This window comes from Helicoverpa zea, chromosome 14 (assembly GCF_022581195.2).
Source record: "Helicoverpa zea isolate HzStark_Cry1AcR chromosome 14, ilHelZeax1.1, whole genome shotgun sequence".
Lineage (NCBI taxonomy): Eukaryota > Metazoa > Arthropoda > Insecta > Lepidoptera > Noctuidae > Helicoverpa > Helicoverpa zea.
Window position 1 is genome coordinate 5,290,636 of NC_061465.1, and position 25,834 is coordinate 5,316,469.

The window sequence follows — 25,834 nt, forward strand, 5'->3', positions numbered from 1 at the left end:
CTCTGCAAGACAGAAGTGTGCTTATTGTTCAAGAATTTATTGTATTTCTACAGCGAGCAGGGCTTCGCAACCGCACTATATCAAAAGCATCTGGTGTAGCTTAAGAAGCAATTTGCAACAATGAAATTCATAGGGGGTGAATGATAGTACACATTTTATTTATAACTCTTTTTATTTACTACCAAATTCATATAGGTACATTATGTTTATTTAAGTAGAAATAAATTCCTGGCTTGATTGAGCAAATGCACTAGCTGGATAGTTATGCTTTTGAAACTGGATGAAAAAAAAACTACCACTAGCTTTAGAGCTTAATATTCCTACTGGTAGTGACGTCATTTGCCTATAAAAGCAGATCTACAGTCCAATAATGATAACTCAAGAAGGCTCTATTGAGAATTGTACTTACGACTCTTTACTGTAGTAGTCGCCAAGCAAGCGGTATTATTGTGCCCTCATGGTTTTATGTTTGATTCTGATGGTGGTTTAGTAGGTAACTTGGAAAAGCTGTACTCAAATGATGGACGGATGAATTTACATTCATTTGTAGAAATAGGTAAGTAACGTAGAATAAATTGAAATATTTAGTAGTATGGCTGACACAGCGAGATTGAATAGTACCTAGGTATTGATATTTTATTCTATAGGACGATATTTTTATGCATTTATTAATTTTAAATTCTACTTATTGTAAAACGTGTAACCGACTACGTTAAAGCAGCAATAACAGTGTCATTTACAAAATAATGGACTTTCTATTTAAAATTCAAACCTTTCTAGAAACCACTATTGACGTCAAAACCTAGCTATCTACCAACTGATCTACTTATTATAATTACCTACCCATTAGGTACAATTTCATTCAAATTCCTTTGTTTCACTGATATGACTTTTCTATTTCATTTATTTAACAATTCATTATTATCACTATTCCAGTTTTATTGCAAAAATTGCTGTTTCTATAATTCATTTCCCTTTTACATCTTACCAACAATGCATTTGACGCTATGATAATGACGCCAGAGCTGGTTATTGAAATTGAGACCTTATTGTTCTCATTATAAAGTTCAAATTCGTATGTTCGTAATTTTTATTCAGTATCATAAAGTACAAGTAGGTACCGCTCTGACGTCATCCAAAACAGCGTAAACTCACATTTTACCTAACTTCAAGTGGTCTTAACATAAACATTAAAATTCCAATACATTTGAATAAACAATTGCTTATTGATAGAAACAATTTAAGTACAAGTCAACAACTTTAAAAGTTTTCAAACAATCAATTCTCATAAATAGTAACATACTAAGATTTATTTAGATGTAATTGCACTAGATTAATTAACTACAGGACTCTATGGACAGAAATCGTTCAATCCCTCAACAAGAATATCACAATGTTTTACTATAATAGTATTGTTTTAATTAGATTGAAATGACATTAGGAACATTAGCGGTTTAGCTGAGTAAAAGTATTGGTCTTCTTATGACTAGTATTGCATTAAAGCAGATTTGATAAAAGCCATTTCTTATGTAGTTAGGAGATCATAGATCAGTAATTATGGAAATACCACATTTTGAACAAAAATAGTATTCAAAAAGTAGTTGTCTGTGATGTCTGCCCTACACCCAAATTTTATGTAGTGTTAAATAAAACATTTGGTTATTATATTGTCAGGCCTTTAACAAATCTGCCGTAAATTGCTTGTAAACTATAATTTTTATGTGAATTTATAATCAGTAGTCTGACTATGGCTTTGGAATCTATCTTCTATTCAAGTCAAGCTATATTTGAAATTGAGTCTAAAGTTTATTGTTTCAAGAATTAATTTCTAATATTCTAGCTTACTAACTCACTACTTATATTAAAGTGGTCTTAAAATTTCAGTTAATTAAAGCGAAATTGAACAGGAAGTGATATGAGTAACTCTATAGTCCATTTGATTTGGTACTTGTTTAAATAAATATTTGTCTTACTTTAGGCTAGCCTTACACTTGTAAGTTTTACTCACGTAAGTGGCTTATATTACATTTACAAATGTAAAATCCCTTTGTTAGTCGCTTATAGTAATTTCTTACAACTTATGGAAGTTAGGGTGCGTCTACACGGTGCATATACATAGCTGGAGCAAGTTAACATGCGCAAGTGACAAGAGCACGCGGGCGGGTATTTTGCTTTGGTACATGCGCGAGTCGATATAAATGTAACCTGCGCATGTGCCTCAACATGCGCAAGACACTTGCGTCCTTACTTGCGTAATTTTTAAGGAAGCAACTTACGAGTGTAAGGTCAGGTTAGATGAGAAGGATTATTTAACAAAGTACCTAAAGAAATGGGTGTAATTGTAGTATTAAATGATATGCTACAAGTCAACCATGATATGGGTAAAGAGTGGATGAAGAACAGTGGCTACCTCTGTGTATTGTAGTGAGCTTAACCCGTCTGTTGCCATCCTTTCCTTGGTGAACTTTATCACCTTTTTTCGTTGTTCTCTGAAAATAAGATTGCCATGAATAAATAAACCAATAATTAACACATTTGTTAGTATGTATAACTTTAACGGTGTATCTGTAGTAAGTAAAAGTGTGAAGGTGGAAAAAAAAAACTTTTGGTTTATTTTGTTGATGTAATACTTACACCTTTCTCTCAGGTTTAGATGAGACCTTGTGATATCGACTAGTCTCTGGCTGAAACCTGCACAGTTTCAGATTACTTGCCTCCAACCTCGAGTACAAGTCATCATCTTCACCAGCAAAACCATAGAATTCATTGCTCATCCCATTTACAGTTTTAAACTGCTTTGATAAAATTGCTATTGCACCACTAACGAGGTTTAAATATGGAAGGACAAACCTGAAATATAATGAAATAAAAATTAGTTAGGTGATCTGTTAAAGAAAATAATGAAGGAAAAAAAAACTAAAAAAATGATTTAAAAATACCTTTTTGTTCAGTGGCTGAACCATCAATCTATTCTACTACTACAATATTCACTGATTAATTTTTGTGAGCAGTATTCAACTGATCAAACCAACCAGTTAAATTTTTCAACCCAAATCAATGCTGCCAGGTGCAAAACTAATAAAAAAAAATCTATTTAAGTAAATAAAATAAAAATTTAAATAAAAACATTTTGTAATGCAATAATGGTCACCTATATTTGTTGATGCTAGATGACATATGCCTGGGTCGCTCAGTGCAAGCATAGAGGTTTGCTGGCCTCAAAGGTAAGAGGTCAACATCATGAAGTATTAAGCAAGGGTAGCCAGCTTTCATAGCAGCAATAGCCCCAATGTTCATGAGCTTGGCTCGGTTGAAAGGACGGGAGTCCACTTGTTCAACAACATAGATTCTATAATGGATATGTTGCCGATGGAAATATGTGTGCATGTACACTAGGAACCCACGTAATTGTTCAGCACTATCTCTGAAACAAATAAATATTATTTAAGTGCTAAGTTACAATATATCATAAGAAAAATTAAGAGCTTTTAACATTTACCTGTAAGGAACAATAATAGCCGTACTATACTTGGGTTTGCAATCAGACGGAGCGTATTCTCCACCTTCCTTTATCCTATGGCCCTCAATTAAGTCTCCGTCTACTAAACTAATGGACAGAGTAGTTTCATCGTGTATAATGTCGTAATAATCACAGTCAAGTACAGCGGAACTAGTAAAATTGTCAGCAGTTGCCTCATGAAGGCTACGAAGGATATTATCTTTTTCAATAAACTCGTAAGAACGGCGGGCGTTCATATCTGGATGCAGCAAAACTAATAACGTAATAACGATTATACCACAGTAAATAACCTTTTTCTTATTAGCATGACGCATTTTTCTAAACCAAGTCGTTTTTCCCCACAACTTTAATTGGTTTTAAAATTAATTAACGGCTTATAAGCATTGAAATACAAATAAAATTAATCTAATAAAATAATAATGCCTTGTTTACGTTTGATCGATCGTTAAATAACTGTCAGTTTTTGACACGAACAGCTGTGTGTCAAAAGTCTTCATTCGGAAATCACTTTGTTTTATTCCGTTTTATGAATTTAAATACTGTTTACTTTCTATTAGGTACATGTAATTTGAATAAATGTATCTAGATTTAAAGCATTTTGGGACAGCAATTCTTGGGACACAACAAATAATAGAATAATGACACTACTACTGTCACAGATTTATTAATAACAAAGTGAGGGTAGATTTTAAAATTCGGAATTCATTATCGCTGTTTTGACTTACTGGAAATTACAATACAAACTTAAACAAGTGAATCACCTCATGTGTAACAAAAAAGTTTGAATATATGTGTCCAATTTGTGATTCAAGATGCCATTTGAAGAAGCCAAAACAATGAGCATTGCTGTCATTGATACGTCTGAAGGCAAAGAATTTTGTAATACCTCGATAGAAGTAATAAGAAAATGCTCACAAAAGGCCACGATAAACACGTCATGGGAGCATAGTTTCGCTTCGACCCATGAAAATAAAGATAAGGATTACAATAAGACTCCACCTTTTGTGAGTATCATGGGCACGGACGATCCCAGTTCTACACTGGGGAATTCAACTACCAGTTCCACTCAGACGGAACCATTTGTGACTCTGCCAGTTAACTGCAGCTTTGTTGACGTGAGCCTTTCCTTTAGTAAGGACTTCAACATACAAGAATCAACATCTAACGATACTTCCGAACAGTCTCTAGGAAGTAAACGTTATAGACGAGACTCCAGTGACGGAGAGCACAAAGAATTGCGACCATGGAAGAAAAAGTGTCCTGATTCATTATCATCCAGCACGTCTGATTTGACAGACCCTCAGTTAGCACTTGGGCCACCTTCTTGTTTGTCCAGTAATTCTGACGTATCGTTTAAATCGATCAACAGCAACCATTCATTTAAAGTTAGGAAAAGACGTATGAAATCTGAGTCGAATTTATTCAGAGACGCCCTTCAAAGGTCAAGAAAAAGCACAAGCTTCGGCAGACATAATTATTCTGAGAACACTACTCCAGGTAAGGAAATGTTACCCCTACGGTTGCAACTCGTTCATCGACCTCTAATTTGAATACGAATGAGGTACCTAAGCAAGTCTACCTACCCAGGAATTCCTCGCATTCCCTCTCTCTTCCTATTGATACAATATATAGTTTCATTTTTGTACTGAATAGTTACCTCATCCTTCAAGTAGATTAACTTAAAACAGGCCATTCTAGTAGTTTAGCCGTTGCAGTATTCAACTACATATGTACCTATGTAAACGTAGTACTTACTACTTATGTTTTTCTTGTTGGACGATTTTCTGGTATTCAGCACAAGAAGATTAGAAGAGTTATGTTTTTGTTCGCGAATCTTGTTACTTTAGGGTAAACGTTACTGAAATTTTCAGAACTTTGGCCAAAATGCAAATTATACACACACTGCTTAATTAATTCTAAGTAGTAGTTATCCAGTATATTACTATGACATCTGAAACAAAATTGATGTTGCACATAACTAGGGGTTAGTTTAACAACTTGAACTTGTTATCTCAATTACTGATAACATTTTTTTATTATTACAAACATCGACATGTTTGATTAGACGAGATCAAGCTCAGTCAGCTGCTAATATAGCAGTGACATCATCGTCGCGGTCCCAACATTACGAGTTTCACTTTAACGGTCAACACAGGACAAGAGAATAATAAAACCGCATTTTAAAAACAACGTCGGATTAGTTATCCGTGTGTTTATAGACAAGGACCAACTCGAGTAGAAACTCGTTTCTTTGGAACTTCTACTTTAGTTATGGGCCTTACACAAAACAGCATAAAGGTTGAATTAGAGATAGAATGTGCTCTGGATACGGGACAGTTGAGTGATATGGAGTGGTTCATGTTGTCAGGAGGAACGCCGCGGAAGGACAGGAGTTACCGGAGGAATAGCAAACCTAAAGCTTGGAGGATCGTGGATTTGTGTGCATGGATCGGCAGAAAGGTAGTTAGTATCACTTTGTGTTTATTATTTTGATTTACAATATCCTACAAAAGTTAAACATGTGCAAGTAGGTACCTACTTGGGTATATTTTGATGCATGTCATGCATGTATTATACTTATTTCAAAATGCATATAATATTTTATGATTTATAAAAATAATGTGGAACTGCATCGTAGTTTTAACACAATACCTACACATTTTAAAAAAGGCGCCCCTGCTTAACCGCATCTTTAGACTTCAGCGTGTAGATTGATAAACCAAGTTATTAATAAACTAACTTCTGCCAGCGGTTTCACCCGCATCCCGTGGGAACTACTTCCCGTACCGGGATAAAAAGTAGCCTATAGCCTTCCTCGATAAATGGGCTATCTAACACTGAAAGAAATTTTCAAATCAGACCAGTAGTTCCTGACATTAGCGCGTTCAAACAAACAAACAAACTCTTCAGCTTTATAATATTAGTATAGATTGTATTTACGTAAATGCGACTTATGTAATCATACTTCTGTTTGTGATAAAGATAAGTTTGTACCTAACACACGATCTATGCACTTGATGTCTTCAGCGTTTTGTCAGAATTTTTTTAGGTCATTAAACTTAATTTCATTGTTAAGCTTCTTAATTAACGTCCGTGGGAACAGCTGGGTAACATTAACAGTTAGAACATTTAATTAGATTAACTGACGTTCTTTGAAATGATCTATCTATCTCGTGGACAGACATTTTTTAGGCTTTTGCACCAGTTCGGGTTAGGGCAGCTAAGCCGAGTCTGACTTCGTTGTTTGTTTAGGTTAATCTATATTTATATAAAAATTACGCCAAGTTGTCTATTGTTCTCGTATTTTACGTATATCCTATCACAATGTTAAGCGACCTTTCTCGCACACTGTACCTAGTATAAAATTAAAAAAATTACGTACACTTTCATTGACTCACAGTTTTTCCTTTTTTTACAGGGCTACCAATCAATCACCGGCCTGTACTCCGACATACTACGCGAGCCCTTAGTTCACCAAGAAAACAATGAAACTTCTGAAGAATTGAAAGAGCTGAGGAGGTTCCTAGAAGAAGTAGACAAGAAACAAGAACGGCTTGCGCAGGAGAACGAGAGTTTAAAAGAAGGAATGAAAAATATGATGAATAAAATTGAACAACTCGAGGGTAAGCTCAGGTAAAACTACTCCATTGGTGATATTAATTTAATACGAATGATAAATAAATAATATTAAATAGGACTGCAATCAATGGCATAGGTATAAGGGGATGTGGAAAGTGGGGTCGACAAAGATGTGTAAAACCCGGCCCACAATTTTCTGTAGTCCTGCATCCATCCCCTGCATCTCCCCATCTACTCCGCCCTAAATCCAGCCTATTTTTTTATAAGGGAGGAATTGTTTTTTACAGAAAACACGAGAGTCCATCAAAACCACAGATATCTCCGCCGCCTCCACCGCCGCCCCCGCCCCCGCCACCGCCTCCGCCGCCACCACCACCGCCGCTTCCAGCAACAAAACTCCCCGTGCGATCTCACACGTTACCAAGATGTGGATCAGCACCGCCGAGAATAGTTGGACCCCGCCTGACAATAACCCCACAAGACATCGCTAATGTTAAATTGAGGAAGACAAGGGTAAACATTTTATTACATTCTAATACACTGGTTCTGTCTTCTCGTATTGTTCCTGAATACAGATACCCTCAGTGTCTATGACTTACTTAATTTCCTCTGATAAAAAATCAGTCAAACGAGGCTAAGGAACCACATGTGATCGTTATTTGTTTATGATAAAGATGGTCAAATCATAGTTTATGGGATTTGGGATCCGTTATGAACGCATTATTATTGTCGTTGCAGGACAATCCAGTACGCTCAAAACCAGTTCATAAAGATAGTCAGCCTTTGGTGACCCAGCAAATGCTACAGACAACACGGGCCAAATTAGGACGCGCCAGACCCGTCGCTGCTTCTACCCCAAAGCAACAACTTACTGAATTAGAAAAGTGAGTTCCTAATTCAAATATTTAACGAAAAACTCTTTGATGTGCGTCAGAGTAATTTAAAGCGCATTTTTTTCGTGCTTTCAGGTGTTTGCTTCAGGAAACAACGGTGACATCGCTATATCGACGACGAGTTGCCCGCAATACATTCCGGAGTGCGGAGGAGCTGAGACCGCGGCCTTACCCAGCGGCGCGGTGTTCACGGTCACCCCTTTCTCCTCGATCACCCCGCGCGAACTCTTTACCACGAGTCAAGCCGATGTCACCTCTAAAATTTCCCAACGGCATCAATCCTAATAATGCTAAATTGAATAATTATTGATAATTTAGACTAACTATTTGCGGTTAATAAGTATTAAGCTTATTATAGCTCAAATACCTACTTACGTAGACTTAAACATATATGACTGTTCTCCTATTTTACTAGAACATGTGCTGTTTTGGCTGTGGCCAATTTAAAAATGTACTAATTTATTTTATACCTATTTAAAGCAATGTTTAATTTTACGATTTCTGCAAAAGAAAGAAATTCCTTTTTACTACATAGTTTTTGACACGATCCTTTTTGGTCTGTAGATAGAAGCAGGCAAATTCTTAATAAAAGATATTTGGGAATCGCAGGCGCATTCCATTCTCAGAGATAAAAATGGAACTTTCGACTGACTTGCATTTTGGTAACTAGATAAACTAATATTTTGCGTTATTTGATTAATGACGCCGCTACCTTATATAATAATATAATAGTCTATTGCAATATTTTTTTTGTACCTTTTATTCAATTGCTAACAATAATTATTGAAATTCGACGGTTTATAAACTCTATCTAAATATTTGGCGGCAGATAGGATAGGAGAACCGACAAAAATTTCGACTAGGTAAACCTAGAAAAAATATTTATTAAATTATTGTGTGATTTCATAATGTATTATTTTGTATGAATCAGAAGTTGAATTACTTTCGGCTTAATTAAAAAACTGAGATAAGATACCTTTTGCATTTTATTGTGGGCCTCTCATGGTGGGTGCGTGCCTACGGCCCAGAGCCCATTCTAGCACTGCTTTTAGGTGAAGTGTAATTGGCGCCACAAATGTCGTCAAGTCAAAATAAACACATATATATACACACCTACGAAAAAATGCGTACCAAATAATAGACCCTACACCCCGTCACCCACTTCATCGAATCCCTTACAGGCGTTTGGTCTCACTCAGTCCATTCCCAGTAGCGCACTGGGAATGGACTGAGCGCGCGCTACCCTGTGATTTAAAAATTATACTTACGCTGTAAAAACGTCTTGAAGGTCAGGAGAAGTGTTTCGTGTAAATTCCAACTTAATTCTTATCATCGGAGCTTTAGATTTCTTTTATTTATGAAAAATCTATTCAGTGTTGCCTTGCTCATTTGATTTTTCAAAAATCTAGTCAGTCGAGTCAATGTCACATTATGACATTGTCATCTAATTTAATGATTTAATGTTTATTGATAAAGCAAGAAGCGGGATTAACTTCGGTTCACTTCGGTTGGTTCGTGTTTTGTTCACAAATAGTTTTGTAAATGATTGCAGAAAATCGCGCACACTTTTCTTAACAAGGATATGTATCTATTGAACTACCTACAAAACCATATTATGTTTCTTGTACCTTCTTTTTATCCACAAAATATATTGTTATTTCAAGTTTTTAATTCGTTAAAACTCAGAATTTAAGTACATATTGAAAGCCTTCGTCATGGATTTTAGTTCTCGAAATCCGGCTACATCAAATGCACTAAATCTTGCTGCTAGAAACAATGATGTCGCTAATGTGGAGCGTTTACTTCAAAAGATAAACCCTAACTGTATTGATAATAGAGGGTGGACTTGCCTGCACGAAGCTGCATATAACGATAGCTATGAAAGCGTGTTACTTATCTTGAGAGATCCTCGATGCAGACCACTAGCCGAAACTCATGAAGGGCACACCACATTATACTTAGCTTGTAAAAATAAGTGTTCACTGAAGACTGTCACAGCTTTACTCAACTCTGCAGACGATATTGCAAACTATGGCAGCACAGAGGGTGTGACTCCTCTGCATATTGCCACTAGTCAAGGTAGTGTGCAGTTAATACAATTGTTACTAGAGTATGGTGCAATTATTGATGTGCAAGACTTTGATGGAGATACACCATTACATGATTCAGTGCTAGCCATACAGAATGAATCGTTGGTTACTCTACTGTATGCTGGAGCAGATCCAGAGATTAAAAATGAACCTGGATGCTTCACACCATTCCATCTGGCTTGTTGTAGAGGATATTACCCTAATGTAGTATCTTTGTATCCATTTGTCACTGATATCAATGAAGTAACAGCCACAGGCGATTCTCCATTGACATTGGCACTTCAGGGTTTAAATGAAGATATTGTTAATTTCTTAATAGAACATGGCGCTGACCCTCACATTAAGAATAACTATGGTGAACAAGCCGTAGATATAGCATTAAGTGTTGATTGTAGTATAGAGCTATTTACAAAACTATTTTCTATTACAAATACACAACAACTAAATCCATATATAATACTTAATGCTTGTAAGCCTCACTATTTTAAGTTTGAGATCTTAGAAATGTTATTAACAAGTGATCTGGGACCTGAATTTTTCAATTTTGCTGAGCCCTTCAATAAAGATTTAACTCTGCATGATGAGCAATCATATTTAACCAATGCACCATTGAATTCATATTTAAAAATATGTGGTTACATTTACAAAAAGTCACCAGAAAAGTTTCGAGAGTTCTTTTATTTGTTTCTGATGAGGGGAGTTGAGGTGAATCCCACTGATGTTAGTGTATGTCCACCACTAGTGTATGCTCATCATGTAAATACATCATGCTTTCAAGAAGTAAGTTCATACATCATAAGCAGGTAATTAGATTAGTGCCTACAATTGCATAACTTAGGTGAATTTTGTTGTATATTCTAGGTATTTGAAATTCTTTTGGAACATGGCTGCAACGTAGACTACAGCAGTTCAATTGCGTGGACCACTAAATGTGTTCCTGATGCATTTTATGCTTCAATAAATGTGTATCCCTCATCTTTACCAATTTTAATACCATACAGCATTTTCTGTGAGCCTGCTGATGTTCTACAGATGGCCTATGAGAGGGGTGTTTTGGGCATAATTCCACCACAAGTGAGTTTGTTAGATTTTATAATATTGGTTGAACCCTGTTGTGGATGAATACAAATGTATGAACTTTTCAATATTAATCTCAATAAAAAGATTTGCCTTTATATTGCACTGGACTAGTTCACGTGTAGTGCAAAAAGAGGCTTCTGCCCCATAAGACATGTAATTTAACAATAAACATTCTATATCTTCTTTTCCAGGTACAGCGTGAGCTATTGGCAATGCTTGACTGTGACTTGCAAATTGTCACTGCAGAGAATCTACAATACCATGTGTTATCTTTAAAACACCTTTGTAGATACAAAATTCGTGGCATGCTTAGAAACATAAAGGGTGGGATCAGATCCACACAAAAATTTCTTTCTGTATTAGATAGCATTCCAATACCTAAACTATTGAAAAATTATTTAAGGTACATGTGATCAGAAAGTTATTTTTAATCTTTTGTTGATTGATATTAAATAGATATTATGTGATATAGAATAGGTACTATGTGATAAATAAATCAGCTTATAAAGCTTTACTCAGTTTTGTGATCAATAAAACCATTTTAATCATTTAAAAATCTTTGTTTTCTTATATACAAAATAGATATATTAGTTTACATATTCTACATTATGGGAATAAACTCTGTTTATGTCAGTAATCAGTTCAGCATTTTTCAAAATTAGCTCCCTTTGCCATATGCTCTTCAATTTCAGCCACACTGTAAATAGAAATGAGTAAATAGTTTGAAATCCACATAAATAGTAATAAATAAATAACACGGTACTCACGACCTGGGCACAAAGGTGAGGTTTTCAACTCCCGTTTCTGTTATAAGCACGTCATCTTCGATACGGACACCACCAAAGCCACGGAACTTTTCCATTTTCTCCCAGTTGATGAATTTGGCCTGCGCTGGATTGTTCTTAGCAGCGTTCAAGAGCTAGAAAACAACGATTAAGGTTGTAGTATGGTGGTGGTGGTTGCAAGTCGCTACTGATGTGTACTAGTGAGCAACTGGGTTATCCCCTTATATGAGATTAGGCACCGTACATAATGGTGTCTACACACCAAAGCCGCTGATGCCGGCGGCACAGCCCGGCGGCCCAAGCCGCCGGCCGTATTTTGTTCAATCATGCCGCATGATTGTACAAAATACGGCCGGCGGGTTGGGCCGCCGGGCTGTGCCGCCGGCATCTGCGGCTTTGGTGTGTAGACACCTTAAAAGAGTATGTAGGGGAAGTCCTTGGGTGTATTACGTAAAAGAGTACATAAGAAAGTAAATAGGAGAAGTACAGCATCTCCGCTCATCTTTCCTTAGGGGCCGTTCAAGTATTTCGTAAGCATTATAGGGGGGGTGGGGTGGTCTTTGTTTTGCTTATTTTGGATGACATGGGGGGTAGGGGAGACCAGATGATGATTACGTCATCGATAGTTATTTACTTTTTTACACGAATGGCAACCCTCACATTGTTTATACTTGAAAACAAAACGCATTTTCGGGGATTCCCGCAAATATACACGCATACGTTTAGGCACTCGCTTTAGAATCGATTCGGGGAATTACCGCGCGCTGTTCACTTGTCTAAATTTCTTCTGTCATTGTTTTGTTCGGATACTATAACATTATAATTATCATATAAAAAAAAAATACATTTTTAATTGAAAAATGTTTACGTAAGCATGGGGGGATGGGGGGTAAATAATAGTAATAAATCTGCTTACGTAATATTTGAACGGCCCCTTACGCCTATGGACGATATAGTACTGTAGGTACATAAAAGAGCATGTAGGGGAAGTCCATAAGGGTATTACATAAAAGAGTATATAAGAAAGGAGAAGTACATAATCTCAGTTCATCTCTCGTACGCTAATGGACAATTTACAGAAGTACATGTACAAAACACTGACCCTCGGTATAAAGTAGCACCCAGGTTCGATAGTGAGCGTCATATTAGCGAGCAGCGGTCTCGCCATGCGGAGCCTCGCGAGGGGCCCGCTGGGGCGCGGCGGGCAGTGCGGCAGGTAGCCGCCCACGTCGTGCACGTCCAGCCCCAGCAGGTGCCCCAGCCCGTGCGGCTGCAGGATGCCGTGGATGCCAGCCTGGGGTTAAAAAGGAATAGACCTTTGTTATATCCCTGGTTTTTAAAACCACGAGTTCTTTGATTTGCAAAATACTCCTGGTTATTTTCGAGTTGAATCCCAGAATTTTTCAATACAATTTCGTAAGTTATAGTTTTTTTCTGTGAGATTAAGTAACTAACAAAATAACAATGTAATCTCAATAGCAGTTTTAACCTCATCGGGCATTCTGCTACTTCTTCTTCTTTCGTGTCGATGAAATGTCATATATTGATTCTGCTACTAATATAAGGCCAATCGTATTCCAATGATATTTCATTGGTTTGCCATTTGGTCTGCTATTTGATCTATAGGGTAGTCTGCTCTTCAATCACATTGCAATCGTAAATCATTTTCAGACAATATGATTCATTATTGAATCACAGAAAAGGATAAAAACGTCTATTTAAAATAAAACAATTCGGAGTACCACATACGGTTCAATCGTTAATTGAGTCATGATTGGATCTCGGTTTGATATCAATCGTGTATCGCTTAAGTAAAATTTGCAGACTCGAGCCCCTGATGTGTTTGCCTGACGCTTACAATGAACTTACTTCAATCATATCATTAACTTCACCGATAAGCAGACCTCCTTTCTTCAGATGTTCAAGCATCGCTCTATTAGCAGCGAGGTGCATGTCTGTCCACAATACCCCTGGTTTAGCTTCCCTAGAAAAAACAGAGCTGAGTCAGTAAAAAGGTCATAAGTAAAAACTAACTTTGCTGTGCCAGACAGGGTCTATAATTGTTTCTTTTAATTTTACCCACCAGCTTGTACACATTATGGTATGCAATAAAGTCATTGAGTATTGAGTAAGTTTCAAATCTCATTAGTTAAAAAGAAAGAAAAAAGTATGTATTTGACCTGATGACAGCATCCCTTCCAGCCAGCACTGCTTCGTAGATGAGTTTCTGGTCTTCAGTGAATTTGCCGTTGGCGGGAAAAGAGCAGGTTATATCTGCAGCATAACCGGCATAGTTGCCGCCCATGTCGAACAAACTGAAATTAAGTTTATTATATCGACCTTAGGCTTAACATTTTATGCTTTTGTAGGGCAACAAACTGGACTATACTCAAGCTGAAGATCGTTTTATTCAAATTTACAAAAGACAGCTCCAAAACGCCCACCCTTCTCGTGAAGGAACACTCAGGAAGTCGTCTTCCTGAGTGTTTTTGCTGAGCAGAAGAAGTAGCACAATAAGCACAGTAGCTCTCCAGCAACTAAGTCATGTCTGTTACGAGAGTAAATTAAATGATTATGAATGAATACTAATGAGCAAAATATTTTTTGAGGACATACATACATTTATCTACTAACTAAAACTTCCATTTTGCAGTGCTTTCAATGAACACAGAGTGAAACACATTTAATATTGTTACTTAACCACATACCACATATCTCCATCTTCAATCATCTTGGTATTAGGTGCACCAGCGTGACCATAGTGCAAGGTTGCACCTGTGTCACCCGAACCACAGATACAGGTGTAAGACACGTGACGACAGCCGCCCACTCGGTAGCAGTGGTCTAGGAACACTGACTCGCATTGATACTCCTTGCGGCCCGGCTTGGCATAGAGCATCACCTGGCGGGAACAGTTGATTAGAATTTAAAATAAGTCTGAGCTGCACTATTTAGCAACCAAACCATGTTGTAGAACTAAATCTTCTTGTTAGGGAAAGGTGGAATTGTCATTTCAAAATGTTCTTGGGGTTATTCTAAAATGAATGAGGCTTATTTCCTTACATAAATGAGAAGCAGGTATTTCTACAAGCTCTTGTCTAGGTTAGTACTTAGGTCAAAACAAATAAAATATAAAGAACCTGCTTATGTGCATCTGAAGATATCTTGCAGACATATCGCAGTACTTCAATCTCCTCAGGGGTCTTGACAACTCGCCTGTATAAATAAACAAACGCGTTATTGATGTACTTACTTAGTTCACCTTTACGTGGGTAGATATAAATCTCAAAATATCCAAACACACTTGATAGGTACATATCATTTTAGGAATACATATAGACTTAGTAGTTTTTTGTGTGGGATTTAGGGTATTAATGCCCTCATATGTGTGATTTGTAATAAAGTACATCCTACTTTCCACTTATCCTAATTATATCCTACTTCCTACTTATATTATAAATGTGAAAGTTTGTGACAATGTATGGATGTATGTTTGTTACTCAATCGCGCAAAAACGGCTGGACCGATTTGGTTGAAATTTGGTATGTAGATAGGTGATACCCTGGATTAACACATAGGCTATATTTTTATCGACACACCACGCGGACGAAGCCGCTGGCAGAAGCTTGTAGATAATAATCTTGTAAGGGACTGTAGGTAACCATGTTGTATGGGCAGGTTTAAAAGCAAAATATCAAACTTAGTATAAATACAATTATGTTACAAATATATCTAGCCAGAATCTATTCTCGGACATAAAAATCAATGACCGACGGCCGATGCTTTGATGTACAGTCTCAGGTCATTGAACTAAACTTTTTATTTATTTATTTCTTGTATGGAAATGGCCAGTTTTTGCAATATCACGACCGGTGGCGCGTAGCCTGTTTTAACAAGATATCTTGGCAATCTTTCAATAACCTTTAGAGGGACTCCCTAATTTGTAAAACTAGAACAAATATTTTATTTTCTTCTAGGGAAAGTAGGAACCTATTTAGTTTTTATACAGGGCGTTCCAATGCAGGAAATGCAATCTCTCACGAACAGTGTTATACTTAATGCATGCAGCATGTAGTGTGTATGTAAATGTAGGAAATATTATAAAATTAAATAAAACAAATTGTATGTAATATACTATTTTTAATTTTGTTGTTCGAGTTTATACTTTACATAGGCACACTCGCTATACCATTGAATATGCTGTTGCCATGGATCATCATTATCTTCCCAATCCTTTAAACCTTGACCACAATGGAAACACTTGGTCCTGTCTTCATGACCAGTATAAAAGAAACCGGCGTCTGCAAGATCTTCAGGCTTCTGACGCTTAACGACAGGCCAGTTTTTGAAACTGTCCAACCGTCTAGATTTTGAAATGAAATATGGATATTTAGGTCTTTGGTACTGCGTTGACGTTTCCTGTTCATCTATGCCACACTCAGCACATTCTTCTCTTGTATTTCCCGCAGCATCACAAGAAGACAGCTCCTCGTATCTAATAAGTACAGAGAAGTACTTTAAGTAAACAGTCTTTTTTTTCCTTTTTAACCTCCGAGTCTTTTTTTTCCCAATCATGTTGGGGTCGGCTTCCAGTCTAACGGAATTCAGCTGAGTACCAGTGCTTTACAAGAAGCGACTGCCTATCTGACCTCCTCAACCCAGTTACCCGGGCAACCCGATACCCCTGGTTAGACTGGTGTCAGACTTACTGGCTTCTGACTACCCACTAACGATTGCCAAGGATATTCAATGACAGCCGGGACCTACAGTTTAACGTGCCATCCGAAACACAGCCAATGATGTCTAAGATATACTTAGAAAATACATACAAACTAAGAAAAGTTGCATTGGTACTTGCCTGACCAGGGATCGAACCCGCGCCCTCATACTTGAGAGGTTGGTCCTTTACACACTAGGCCACCACGACTTTTCAGTTAATGACTGTCATTGTTAAAAAAAGTTTTTTAACTTTTTCACTTTCAGCTATTGTCTCTGTGATATTGTATAATTGTATACGAAGGCGTTTGTGCTGTAGTGGATGCTATCCTTATTATTCTTTACATAATATTTATCATGGTTTATCATGGTAGCAAGTTTCCAATGATCAGTAGGTAGTTGGAATCTTACGTAGTTTCTTCATATCGTGCATTTAAATTTTTATGAGTTGCGTCGCTTGAACAACTAAGATAACAAGAAACTTATCTCGCATTGTTTCGTGATGCACTACACTGATGACTCATAGACAATCACTTCAGAATAATGGTTGGCAACCCTTTGGGTACGGACAAATAATAATAAAAATTGTTACAAAATTAAAGAAGAAGTGTTTTATTGATGATTCAAAATTCGCAGTGTAGTAGCTATTATAATGAATAATTATAGATCCTATACGATGGTACGGATAATGAAGGTTTTCAATGAGTTATAGATAAGAACGCTAATGCAGTGGTAACAATAGATAAGACGACAGGGTGGAACCACGTGGAACTATGAAATTCTAATAAGGGTGCAATCTCACCGGATATTAAGTAGATATCAGGTAATTGATCTGTCTGCCGGGGCTGCGGGTTGTTCGAAAGAGATACCGCGGCCCTGGCACATAAAAGGCCCACGACGGAACACGACGGTTTTTAGTCAGTAAGAGTCTGACACTCCCTCGCCGCTGCTAACCCACAGCGGGAGGGGTCATTTGATGATTTTTGACGTCGTTAAAAAAAAAAGAAAAAAAAAGGTAATTGATCTGTACATCTCCGGAACCACGCATGCTACACAAAAACGGACCGCGGAATCGTGATCAGAGCATAGCAAAACCTTTTTTTACCGACCCGAAGTTGGTGAGCCGGGTTGGTGAAACAGAACCGGTGTAACCTATTTACTAACTCTCTGTACATAAGTCTTGATTCAATAGCCTATTGTATTTTCTTAGAAGCGTGCAATCAAGGTCAATAACGTGATTAACAACCGGTACAACCTATTTACTAGAGTTTAACTGATATGAAATCCTATTAAACAATATCTATCATTGAAAAAACAATCATTTGATAAAACCGATAGCTACATTTACATACAGATAATAAAATATTTTATTTTCTTAATATGTCTTGTATTTATGTGTTTTTATAAAGCAAAAACCAGCAATTTTTTTGCTCCTTTTTGTAAAAATTTCTAATTGTAGAAAAGATGTAGGTACTTACAATTCGGCAATGACAGGAAATAGTGTTTCGTTGTCCACTTGGAACCTGAAAAAAAGTAAAGGAAGATACAGATGAGAATAAACTTTTTGCAGAAGTTACACAAAGTTACACAAGTTGAACAAAATATTATTGAAATTATGAATTACATTGGATGGTGTATCCTGTTATCAATTCTGTTCATAATGAATAATGTAATAGGTATGTTAGTTCCAGATGTGTCCTCAATACTGTTATTGTAAAGCATAATGTAATTTATTATTTGTATGTAACAGTTCAGAGTTCTGTTAAATCCATGCACCTCAATCTTTGCTAATGAATGCGAGACTAACTCTGCCCATCAGTCTGCCGTGCTTTCACTCCAAAATTACTGAATCTAGGTAAATGAAATAGTGTAGACTAGAGGAAAAAGATCTAGATATAGAAAGAGTAGTCTAGCTATAGTCTTGACTACTTTATAATCTGTACGCAGGCAGTAGTTTCCTTGAGAGACGCGGGTGGAGCAACAGGGAACAGCTAGTTTACTATAAAGTCAATGGGGTTCACTATTTCTATATTCCATTTTAAAAAGATTGGTAACATTGCTACTTACTCATCAATGCCTTCAAAAGATGCCTCTTTCGCTGTCAACCCACTGTCTGTGTTGGGACCACACTGCAACAGGAAAACAATTTATTTTTATGAGATTTATACTTCTAACAACTACAAATTCCTTTACATATGTGTATTAATAAAAGAACTTACCAGGGTCAATAATTTCTCTGGCTTCAAGCTCTTGAGAACAGTTTGAAGCTGAAATAAAAAGATATAAGTATTATATGTAATACATTAGCAACAAGCTAATCTCTTCTGATAGCATAAATAACTATCATAATTCATATACTTATCAATTCGATTTATCAATATTTTTACCTCATCTACATAATGTACTTCATCAACTGCATACAGTTTTTTGAAGTCTTCACAACTTAGTAGTCTGCCCATCCAGATTTCATAGTCCTCTGGGAGGCGGGGAACAAAGAGGTACGATTTCCTGGTACCCACGTCCAGGGCAAAGTAGCAGCCTGGCTCTCGGACACCACATATCCAAGTGAAGTAAGCTTCCTGAATAAATGGAGAAAGAGGTATTATAACACTCTCAACTGTGAAATGAAATGAAACTGCTTGAAAGTCCATCATTACTCTCCAAAATGAAAATGATAAGATTATTTTACTTTCTTAATGTCTTCAGACTTTCATATGTTATAAAGATTCACAGACAGCACTGCTTTTTGAACTTATTATTAAACCATGTTAACCTCTTCACTGTCCACGATGCAGACACAATAGTTAAACAATCGGTGGGTATCACATATGACTCATGGGACAGGGAAGTTATTAATATTATGTGCTGATGTCTAAGCAAAACAGGCAATAAACTGACATAAACATATCAACTAATATAGGTACTATAGCCATGTATCAATCCAAGGTCGCCAACAAAATATTGAAGGTAAATAATAACTTACCTGTCTAAATACATATTCGATGTCGGTGTCATAGTGGCTGATATCTTCTCCACCTTCCAGCACAACTACCTGGCCACTCTTCAGTTTATCAGCCAGTCGATTTCTGTTCTTGGCAAACAGAGATAACGGCACCTCTAGCGTTCCTGGACCCATAGACCACGTAGCTGCAGCCATCTTCGCTGACGAAGTGAAACTGACGCCAGGCGTACTTGCCAACCGGTATAAAACTGATGATAAGCGCAAAAAACTTTGTAATTGATATAGATTGCGACGCACTACAACAAAACTGCATCTGTTGTTATGTGATTTGGCGAGTAAACATTGTTTTCTCAATAAAATTAAACAACGACTTCTTAACATTTATGTTGATATCCTAAATTCACTATTTCTCAAAATTGCATATCATATTTACATTTTGCGTTGGCTTAAAATATGTAACTTTTTAGGGTGCCTTGTGGTCGTCTTGAACCCAATTATATATACAAGTGTAGGTGTAAATTAACACATTCCTTAAAGGTTTGAAATGTGAAATATAAAATATTATTTCGTAAAGATGTATTAATAAGAAAATGATATATTTACCTATTTTCGGATTTTTTTATTGGTATTATGAATATATTATTTTGTACGGAACTGTTTAGTTTATATTGACTCTGTGTATGATGTACCTATACAGCTGATTATTGATTAGACTGACAGCTGACAATGTTTGTTGTCATCATTTGGACCATAGACAGATCAGTTTTTATTTATGCCAAGTCAAGGTTTTTGGACTAAGGTGATCTTCACACTGCCCCGCATCACGCTGCATCTTGCGTGTCGACGCACCTACGCGCGTTCCTGCGGGAGTGCAGATCTGCATCATCGTGCGGGTTTTTCACGCACTCACGCGCGTAGGTGCGTTTTGTAAATTCACGTACAGCGAGTTCCATTTTCAAATATACACGTCACGCCCATTCAAAATCACGCGCGGCATTGCGGGATTCAGTGTGCCATACCTTGCGTCTCGCCCCGCACCTACGCGCGGGGGTGCGTGTTTCTCCGCATGTATGTGCGTGATCCGCATGAACGCGCGTGGATGCATTTTCAGTGTGTTGGACTATGCGTGTTTTCCATACAAACGGAGATATTTCCATACAACGGAAAAAAACGCATCCACGCACTACGCTGCATCATGCGGGGCAGTGTGATAATCGCCTTACATTCACTGTATGCTACTCGCTACTAGATGGCAGTATCAGCTTTTAGAATAATACCATAGCCAATCCAGTAGATTAACAAATATTGAGAATTATAATGATAGTAGATATCAGTTGAATGAATAATAAATACAGATGTTATTGTAAACATCAAAGATGAGTACTATTGTTGTCCTATATTTACAACAATATTGTATTTGTCAATATTAGCATTTATTAATGAGCTTTAGTATTTTGTCAAAACAAGGTAATATAATGTGAATGCACCTACTTTTCTACATGAAATTGAGGTGACCTTAATTAAATGAGGAAGACTGGCAGGAACCAAATTTACCACGTGGTGGGAGATCAATAAGCTTGTGGTTTGCAAGGGATCCGTATCTGGCAAATTAAGGAAAGGTTGAAATAAAGCGAAATATCTAATATAATCATCAAATATTTAATAGACGAAAAATAGATCTAACACTGAAAGTTTCCGTAGATAGCTATTTTAAATATTTTGTACAGCTAAATTAAGAAATTAATTCAAAAAAATCATTTTTTTTTGAAATTTATTCCTTGTTTTACATAATACTTATCTAAATCACAAGATCGACCATAAATTAAACTACCTAAAAATCACAAAATGCACTAAAACATGCACACATGTTGATGATTTTTATACCATATTTGGTACAATTGTTATTACACTGTTGAAGTAAAATATTAGCTAGATAGGAATTTTTACATAACTAAATTGTCTAGGTTGCACTTTGACCATCTCAGTTAGAAGTCAGTACTTTCTGAAATCGCAGTGCGACAAAAATGTTTTTTTCCACATGCGAGGAAGTAACTGTACTTATTACAATGTAAACATGTACTGTTATCTCTACAATCACTTTTGAAAGTTTTTATAACACTAGAATGACCTAAATGAATCAGTGTACCAAATATTTCGCTTCTGGACAATTCTTTTCAGCGAAATATCTGATGTAATGTTGATGAGACATGACGTTATAAGAAATTCTCATAACAAATAGATATTAAAACTAATAAAGCAGTTCTCTTAAGTGTAGAAACATGAATTAGGTATAAAGACAACGAACATTTGCTATCGAAAATTTAAATTATTATATAAACAATAGTTAAAGCTCTTGAATTATACTTCACATTAGCTAATTTAATTAGATGGAAATGCCTTAACGCGACATTCAGTCACAAAGTTTTAATTATTATAGAAATAAGTACTTTAGAACGCATTACAATACTAAAGGCTAATTACGTCATTCAGTACTTTGATCATGATCAGTTAAGGTCACTATAAAACGAAGAATAAATATTATGATTGTAGAGTACGCGCGGCCATTTTGGTTCGTTCTCGTGACTCGTGTCGTGCGGGACACGTCATTGGTGGCTATCTCTTTCTTGCACGCTCTCCGCATATAGCACCATTGTAACCCGACACGTTTCTTACACACAAGCGATTTCACAACACGTTCGACACTTTCACAGCTAAAATGTTTTGTTTATAAATTATGAATCTACAGAAATTTCATGACACGGTTGTTTCTTTTCTTGTAATCTCCGAACAGCCTCGGCGACAAGGGCACGCTGCTCCAGCAACCTTTCCACAAGATCGACTGGTTCTTGTTTTCTGATGTAGTACGGTGCAGCACGGGCTCGAGCCTGCAGGTGAAGCTTTTGTTTCAGGCCAAGGGTGAGCTCTTCAATAGCAGGTAGTCTACTCGAGGTCAATGGACGACTTTGCTCTTCAGAAGAATGGCGGTTATCATATCTAGACTTCTCTTTCAACATAGTGAAGGATAGTACGGTTAGAAATTGAAGACTGATTAAGTAAGGGACTAGAGATCTCACCGGTACGGTGGGTGGCGAGCAACAACGTTTGCGAATGCCGAATGAATGAGCGAGTGAGCCAGTTCGACCCCAGCGTAGGAAAGACAGGCCACCGCGGGGGTGAAGGAGAGGAGGAGGGATGACGTAGTCTGATGCGCAGTCGTGCCGGGCTGTATACAAACAATACGATGGACGTAAATAAACACAAGACAGACTCGATATGCCTGTACAGTGAACGGTGTTATCTCTGTGTTAGTGGTTTAGCTAGTCGTCCGACTTGCTGAATCATGAAAGATTTTAATAAAGAGACCACAGGTAGTCGACGTGTACTTTTTAAACATTAATCTGTTTATAATTTGTATGATAAATATGTTCGCAAGTATGAGTAATGAAACGCTGTGATAAAAGTTACTTACAGTTAACCTTACAAATGAGTAATCAGTAGCTAGTATTTACTGACTAATCAGTAAATATTATTAAAATTAAAATGATTTCCTGTTTATTAAACAGAATATATGAAGTAGATAGGTATTTATTTTGTTTTGATGGCACCTAGATAAGAAGACAGATCGCTCAATTAGATACCTAATTCTTATAAAAACAGTGGAATAGTAAACATCAAAAATGTTCCTACGTCGCTTGAACATGCGTTGGCGAATTGATATTAAATATATTATTTATCAGTTACTAATAATATCGTTAAAATTTAATCAGCCAACTCATGTGTAGTAGGCAATGTTTATTTGTATCTCGGCACTATCTACGTGTCTCGTGTGTTTGGGTGAAACAAAACTAAAAACGGGCAATGGCCTCGGTTTTTTCCAGACTACAATCACGTACTTACGTACTACCTACAACGATTTTATTATAGGTATGACTGTTTAAAAACAGTCTTCATTATTAATAGCAAATTTTAACCTAACAAAATTTGGAGATATTCAGTTATTACTGTTTATTTTCATCTTCTGAATAAGGACGCAAGTTTATTTGTGACCCATGGAAGTAATTACCAAAGTAACATTAAACGTCTGCCTCACAAAGTCATTGACTCCTAAATAGTGCGACCGTTGCTTTCTGTAACCACGTTTTTATAACATTGCTTGATGTCATTATAAAAATATTGGCTTACTTGCTTTAAAATCATGAAACATATTTTGTTTATTATGAAAAACAGCAGGATAATATTACAGGTTTTCCTTGATGATGTTTATAACTGTAATAAATACGAGGAAATACGTATTTGTAAATAGTAAAGTAAAAAAAATAAACAAGCTTAAAATGTTCAACATTGGGATATATAGTGACATTGTGTGCCACGTTTATAATACCTAATTCTTATAGCACAATCCGACGCAAATAAGAAGTAGGCATAATAAAAAATAAGCAAAACAGTATACCGAATCACCTAGTCTTATGTAAATTTATTGGACGACGACAGCCACTAGTTTAACCTTGGAATAAAGATAACGTACTAATGCGTTTAATTTAATTTTGCTTACATACAACGGGATACATGTGGGATAATTTTATCCCAAACCATTTATTACAAAAACATATCAAAATCTTTATAGATTTGTATTTGGTTATTACTGTGATTTGCGTTTTATAATTAGATAAAAATATTATCATTTAAACAATTTATTACAACATCAGTAGATATCTAGTGTTTGTTTGTTATCTTGATAAATTCTAGTCACAATAAGATAACTATGTACCTATAAGAAGTTCTAAATTTTTCAAGGAAAGATTTTATTTCTGAAAAAGAAAGAAAAAATGTGAGATGTAGTGAGGACTTGAAACTCACATTAGCATCCTCTTTTGCTGGAGAGGTTAGTTAATTGTATGTAATCAAAATTATTATTACGAAGTTATCTGGGCCCCGATTCTCCTAATTTTACTTAAGCGCCATTCGATTGACGTTCGACTCGATTCGACTGATATCCAATCCCGAGTCGATTACGATTGAAGCGTATGTGGCATTCCGCTATTTTTTCTTTGAAAGAAACGTTTTTATCCTTTTCTGTCATTCAATAATGAATCATTTTGTCTGCAAATGATTTACGATTGCAAAATGATTGTACAGCAAACTACCGTATAGACCAAAATCATCAAAATAGCAGACCAATCGCACACCAATCAAATGTCAATCGAATTCGATTGGTCTTTTATTAGTAGCAGAATGTCCGATATGGTTAAAACTGCTATTACGATCATATTGCGATTCGATTTATATTCGATTTTGACATTATTAACTTAGGAGAATCGGGGCCCTGTTTATGATCAAAAAACATTAGTATATCTGAAGAAAAAAGTATTAAAAAAAAATGCATTTTAAATAACATAAGAAGTATATAATTTACCCGTATTATAATAGTTAACCTAAACTTTTATGATTTAAAATGATTCTATGTAAGCAAATACATAATTCGTAACTATCAACATTTCGAAATAAACATGTCTAATCGGCAAGGTATGTCCTCGTTTTGTTTTTGATTACATAAGTAAATAATATAAACACGTTCAAAACGGTAACCTAGATCTTTACGTAAGTACCTACCTATTTAATTCTGAAGTCAATATAAAATCAATTGAACAGGCTTCATTTGTACTTTGCAAAAGTGCTGAATAATCATTATTCATCATAGGTAGACAAAATAGTTGTACCTGTTATTTAAATTTTATAAACGTTTGCTTTTACATAAAACGTATGTTTGTATTATTTTTTTAAACAACCGGTTGTCAAACATGTGCGAAAACTTGTCTTTCTTCTCTCAGTCTATTTAAAATAACATTCTTGTTTATATTTTTCAGTTCGCATTTTAAACGAGAAGGAAGATAATTATGTTTTAATTTGTTTATTATTAATAGCTGTTGTTAAAATACCACAGACAACAAATCAGTTTTATCGAATCTAGCGCCATCTAGTGACTAGTAGCTGAAGTAAATTATAACTCAGTTGGCGCTGCGACCGACTGACGAAGCGAAGTTCTCCGGTTATTCTAATTAACTATATTTTGTGAGATAGAATAAATTAATCTATGGAAGGCACTTACTAAACTCGGAAACTGAGTCAAACAAAGTGCAGAAGTTCTTTGAACCTACCTACTGAATTATTAAAGAAAATACTTATAGGTGTTTTTGTTTATGTGAAGATCA

General features: G+C 36.1%; 4 protein-coding genes across 7 annotated transcripts; 2 read left to right on the forward strand and 2 right to left on the reverse strand.

Annotated features, from left to right (window-relative positions):
• Window positions 1-153: 153 nt before the first annotated feature.
• LOC124636328 (beta-1,4-N-acetylgalactosaminyltransferase bre-4-like) lies at window positions 154-3,962 on the reverse strand. 2 transcript variants are annotated; one of them, XR_006985120.1, is made up of 4 exons: window positions 3,152-3,290; window positions 2,940-3,075; window positions 2,635-2,850; window positions 154-2,489 (listed from the first exon to the last, which is right to left on the reverse strand). XR_006985120.1 is itself a non-coding variant. In XM_047172381.1 (4 exons), exons 1-4 carry the CDS (start codon window positions 3,832-3,834, stop codon window positions 2,360-2,362), a joined length of 954 nt encoding a protein of 317 aa, XP_047028337.1. In that variant the 5' UTR covers window positions 3,835-3,962; the 3' UTR covers window positions 154-2,359. The 2 variants fall into 2 exon arrangements, 1 of the variants encoding a protein (XP_047028337.1); XM_047172381.1 differs by lacking the exon at window positions 2,940-3,075 and adding an exon at window positions 3,500-3,962 and having other exon boundaries at window positions 3,152-3,424.
• Window positions 3,963-4,275: 313 nt separating this feature from the next.
• LOC124636327 (serine/arginine repetitive matrix protein 1-like) lies at window positions 4,276-8,967 on the forward strand. 2 transcript variants are annotated; one of them, XM_047172379.1, is made up of 6 exons: window positions 4,276-5,017; window positions 5,889-5,983; window positions 6,939-7,153; window positions 7,387-7,612; window positions 7,838-7,983; window positions 8,068-8,967. In XM_047172379.1, exons 1-6 carry the CDS (start codon window positions 4,333-4,335, stop codon window positions 8,300-8,302), a joined length of 1,602 nt encoding a protein of 533 aa, XP_047028335.1. In that variant the 5' UTR covers window positions 4,276-4,332; the 3' UTR covers window positions 8,303-8,967. The 2 variants fall into 2 exon arrangements, with proteins under 2 accessions (XP_047028335.1, XP_047028336.1); XM_047172380.1 differs by having other exon boundaries at window positions 4,277-5,017; window positions 5,889-5,980.
• Window positions 8,968-9,453: 486 nt separating this feature from the next.
• On the forward strand, window positions 9,454-11,824 carry LOC124636258 (serine/threonine-protein phosphatase 6 regulatory ankyrin repeat subunit A-like). Its single transcript, XM_047172255.1, has 3 exons — window positions 9,454-10,862; window positions 10,944-11,156; window positions 11,354-11,824. Exons 1-3 carry the CDS (start codon window positions 9,708-9,710, stop codon window positions 11,573-11,575), a joined length of 1,590 nt encoding a protein of 529 aa, XP_047028211.1. The 5' UTR covers window positions 9,454-9,707; the 3' UTR covers window positions 11,576-11,824.
• LOC124636257 (xaa-Pro dipeptidase) lies at window positions 11,707-20,364 on the reverse strand. 2 transcript variants are annotated; one of them, XM_047172254.1, is made up of 13 exons: window positions 20,229-20,364; window positions 19,647-19,873; window positions 19,051-19,242; window positions 18,883-18,930; window positions 18,731-18,792; window positions 18,142-18,186; window positions 15,088-15,163; window positions 14,656-14,849; window positions 14,128-14,262; window positions 13,817-13,931; window positions 13,050-13,241; window positions 11,930-12,081; window positions 11,707-11,859 (listed from the first exon to the last, which is right to left on the reverse strand). In XM_047172254.1, exons 2-13 carry the CDS (start codon window positions 19,818-19,820, stop codon window positions 11,805-11,807), a joined length of 1,440 nt encoding a protein of 479 aa, XP_047028210.1. In that variant the 5' UTR covers window positions 19,821-19,873; window positions 20,229-20,364; the 3' UTR covers window positions 11,707-11,804. The 2 variants fall into 2 exon arrangements, with proteins under 2 accessions (XP_047028210.1, XP_047028208.1); XM_047172252.1 differs by lacking the exon at window positions 20,229-20,364 and having other exon boundaries at window positions 19,647-20,037.
• Between the last annotated feature and the right edge of the window lie 5,470 nt (window positions 20,365-25,834).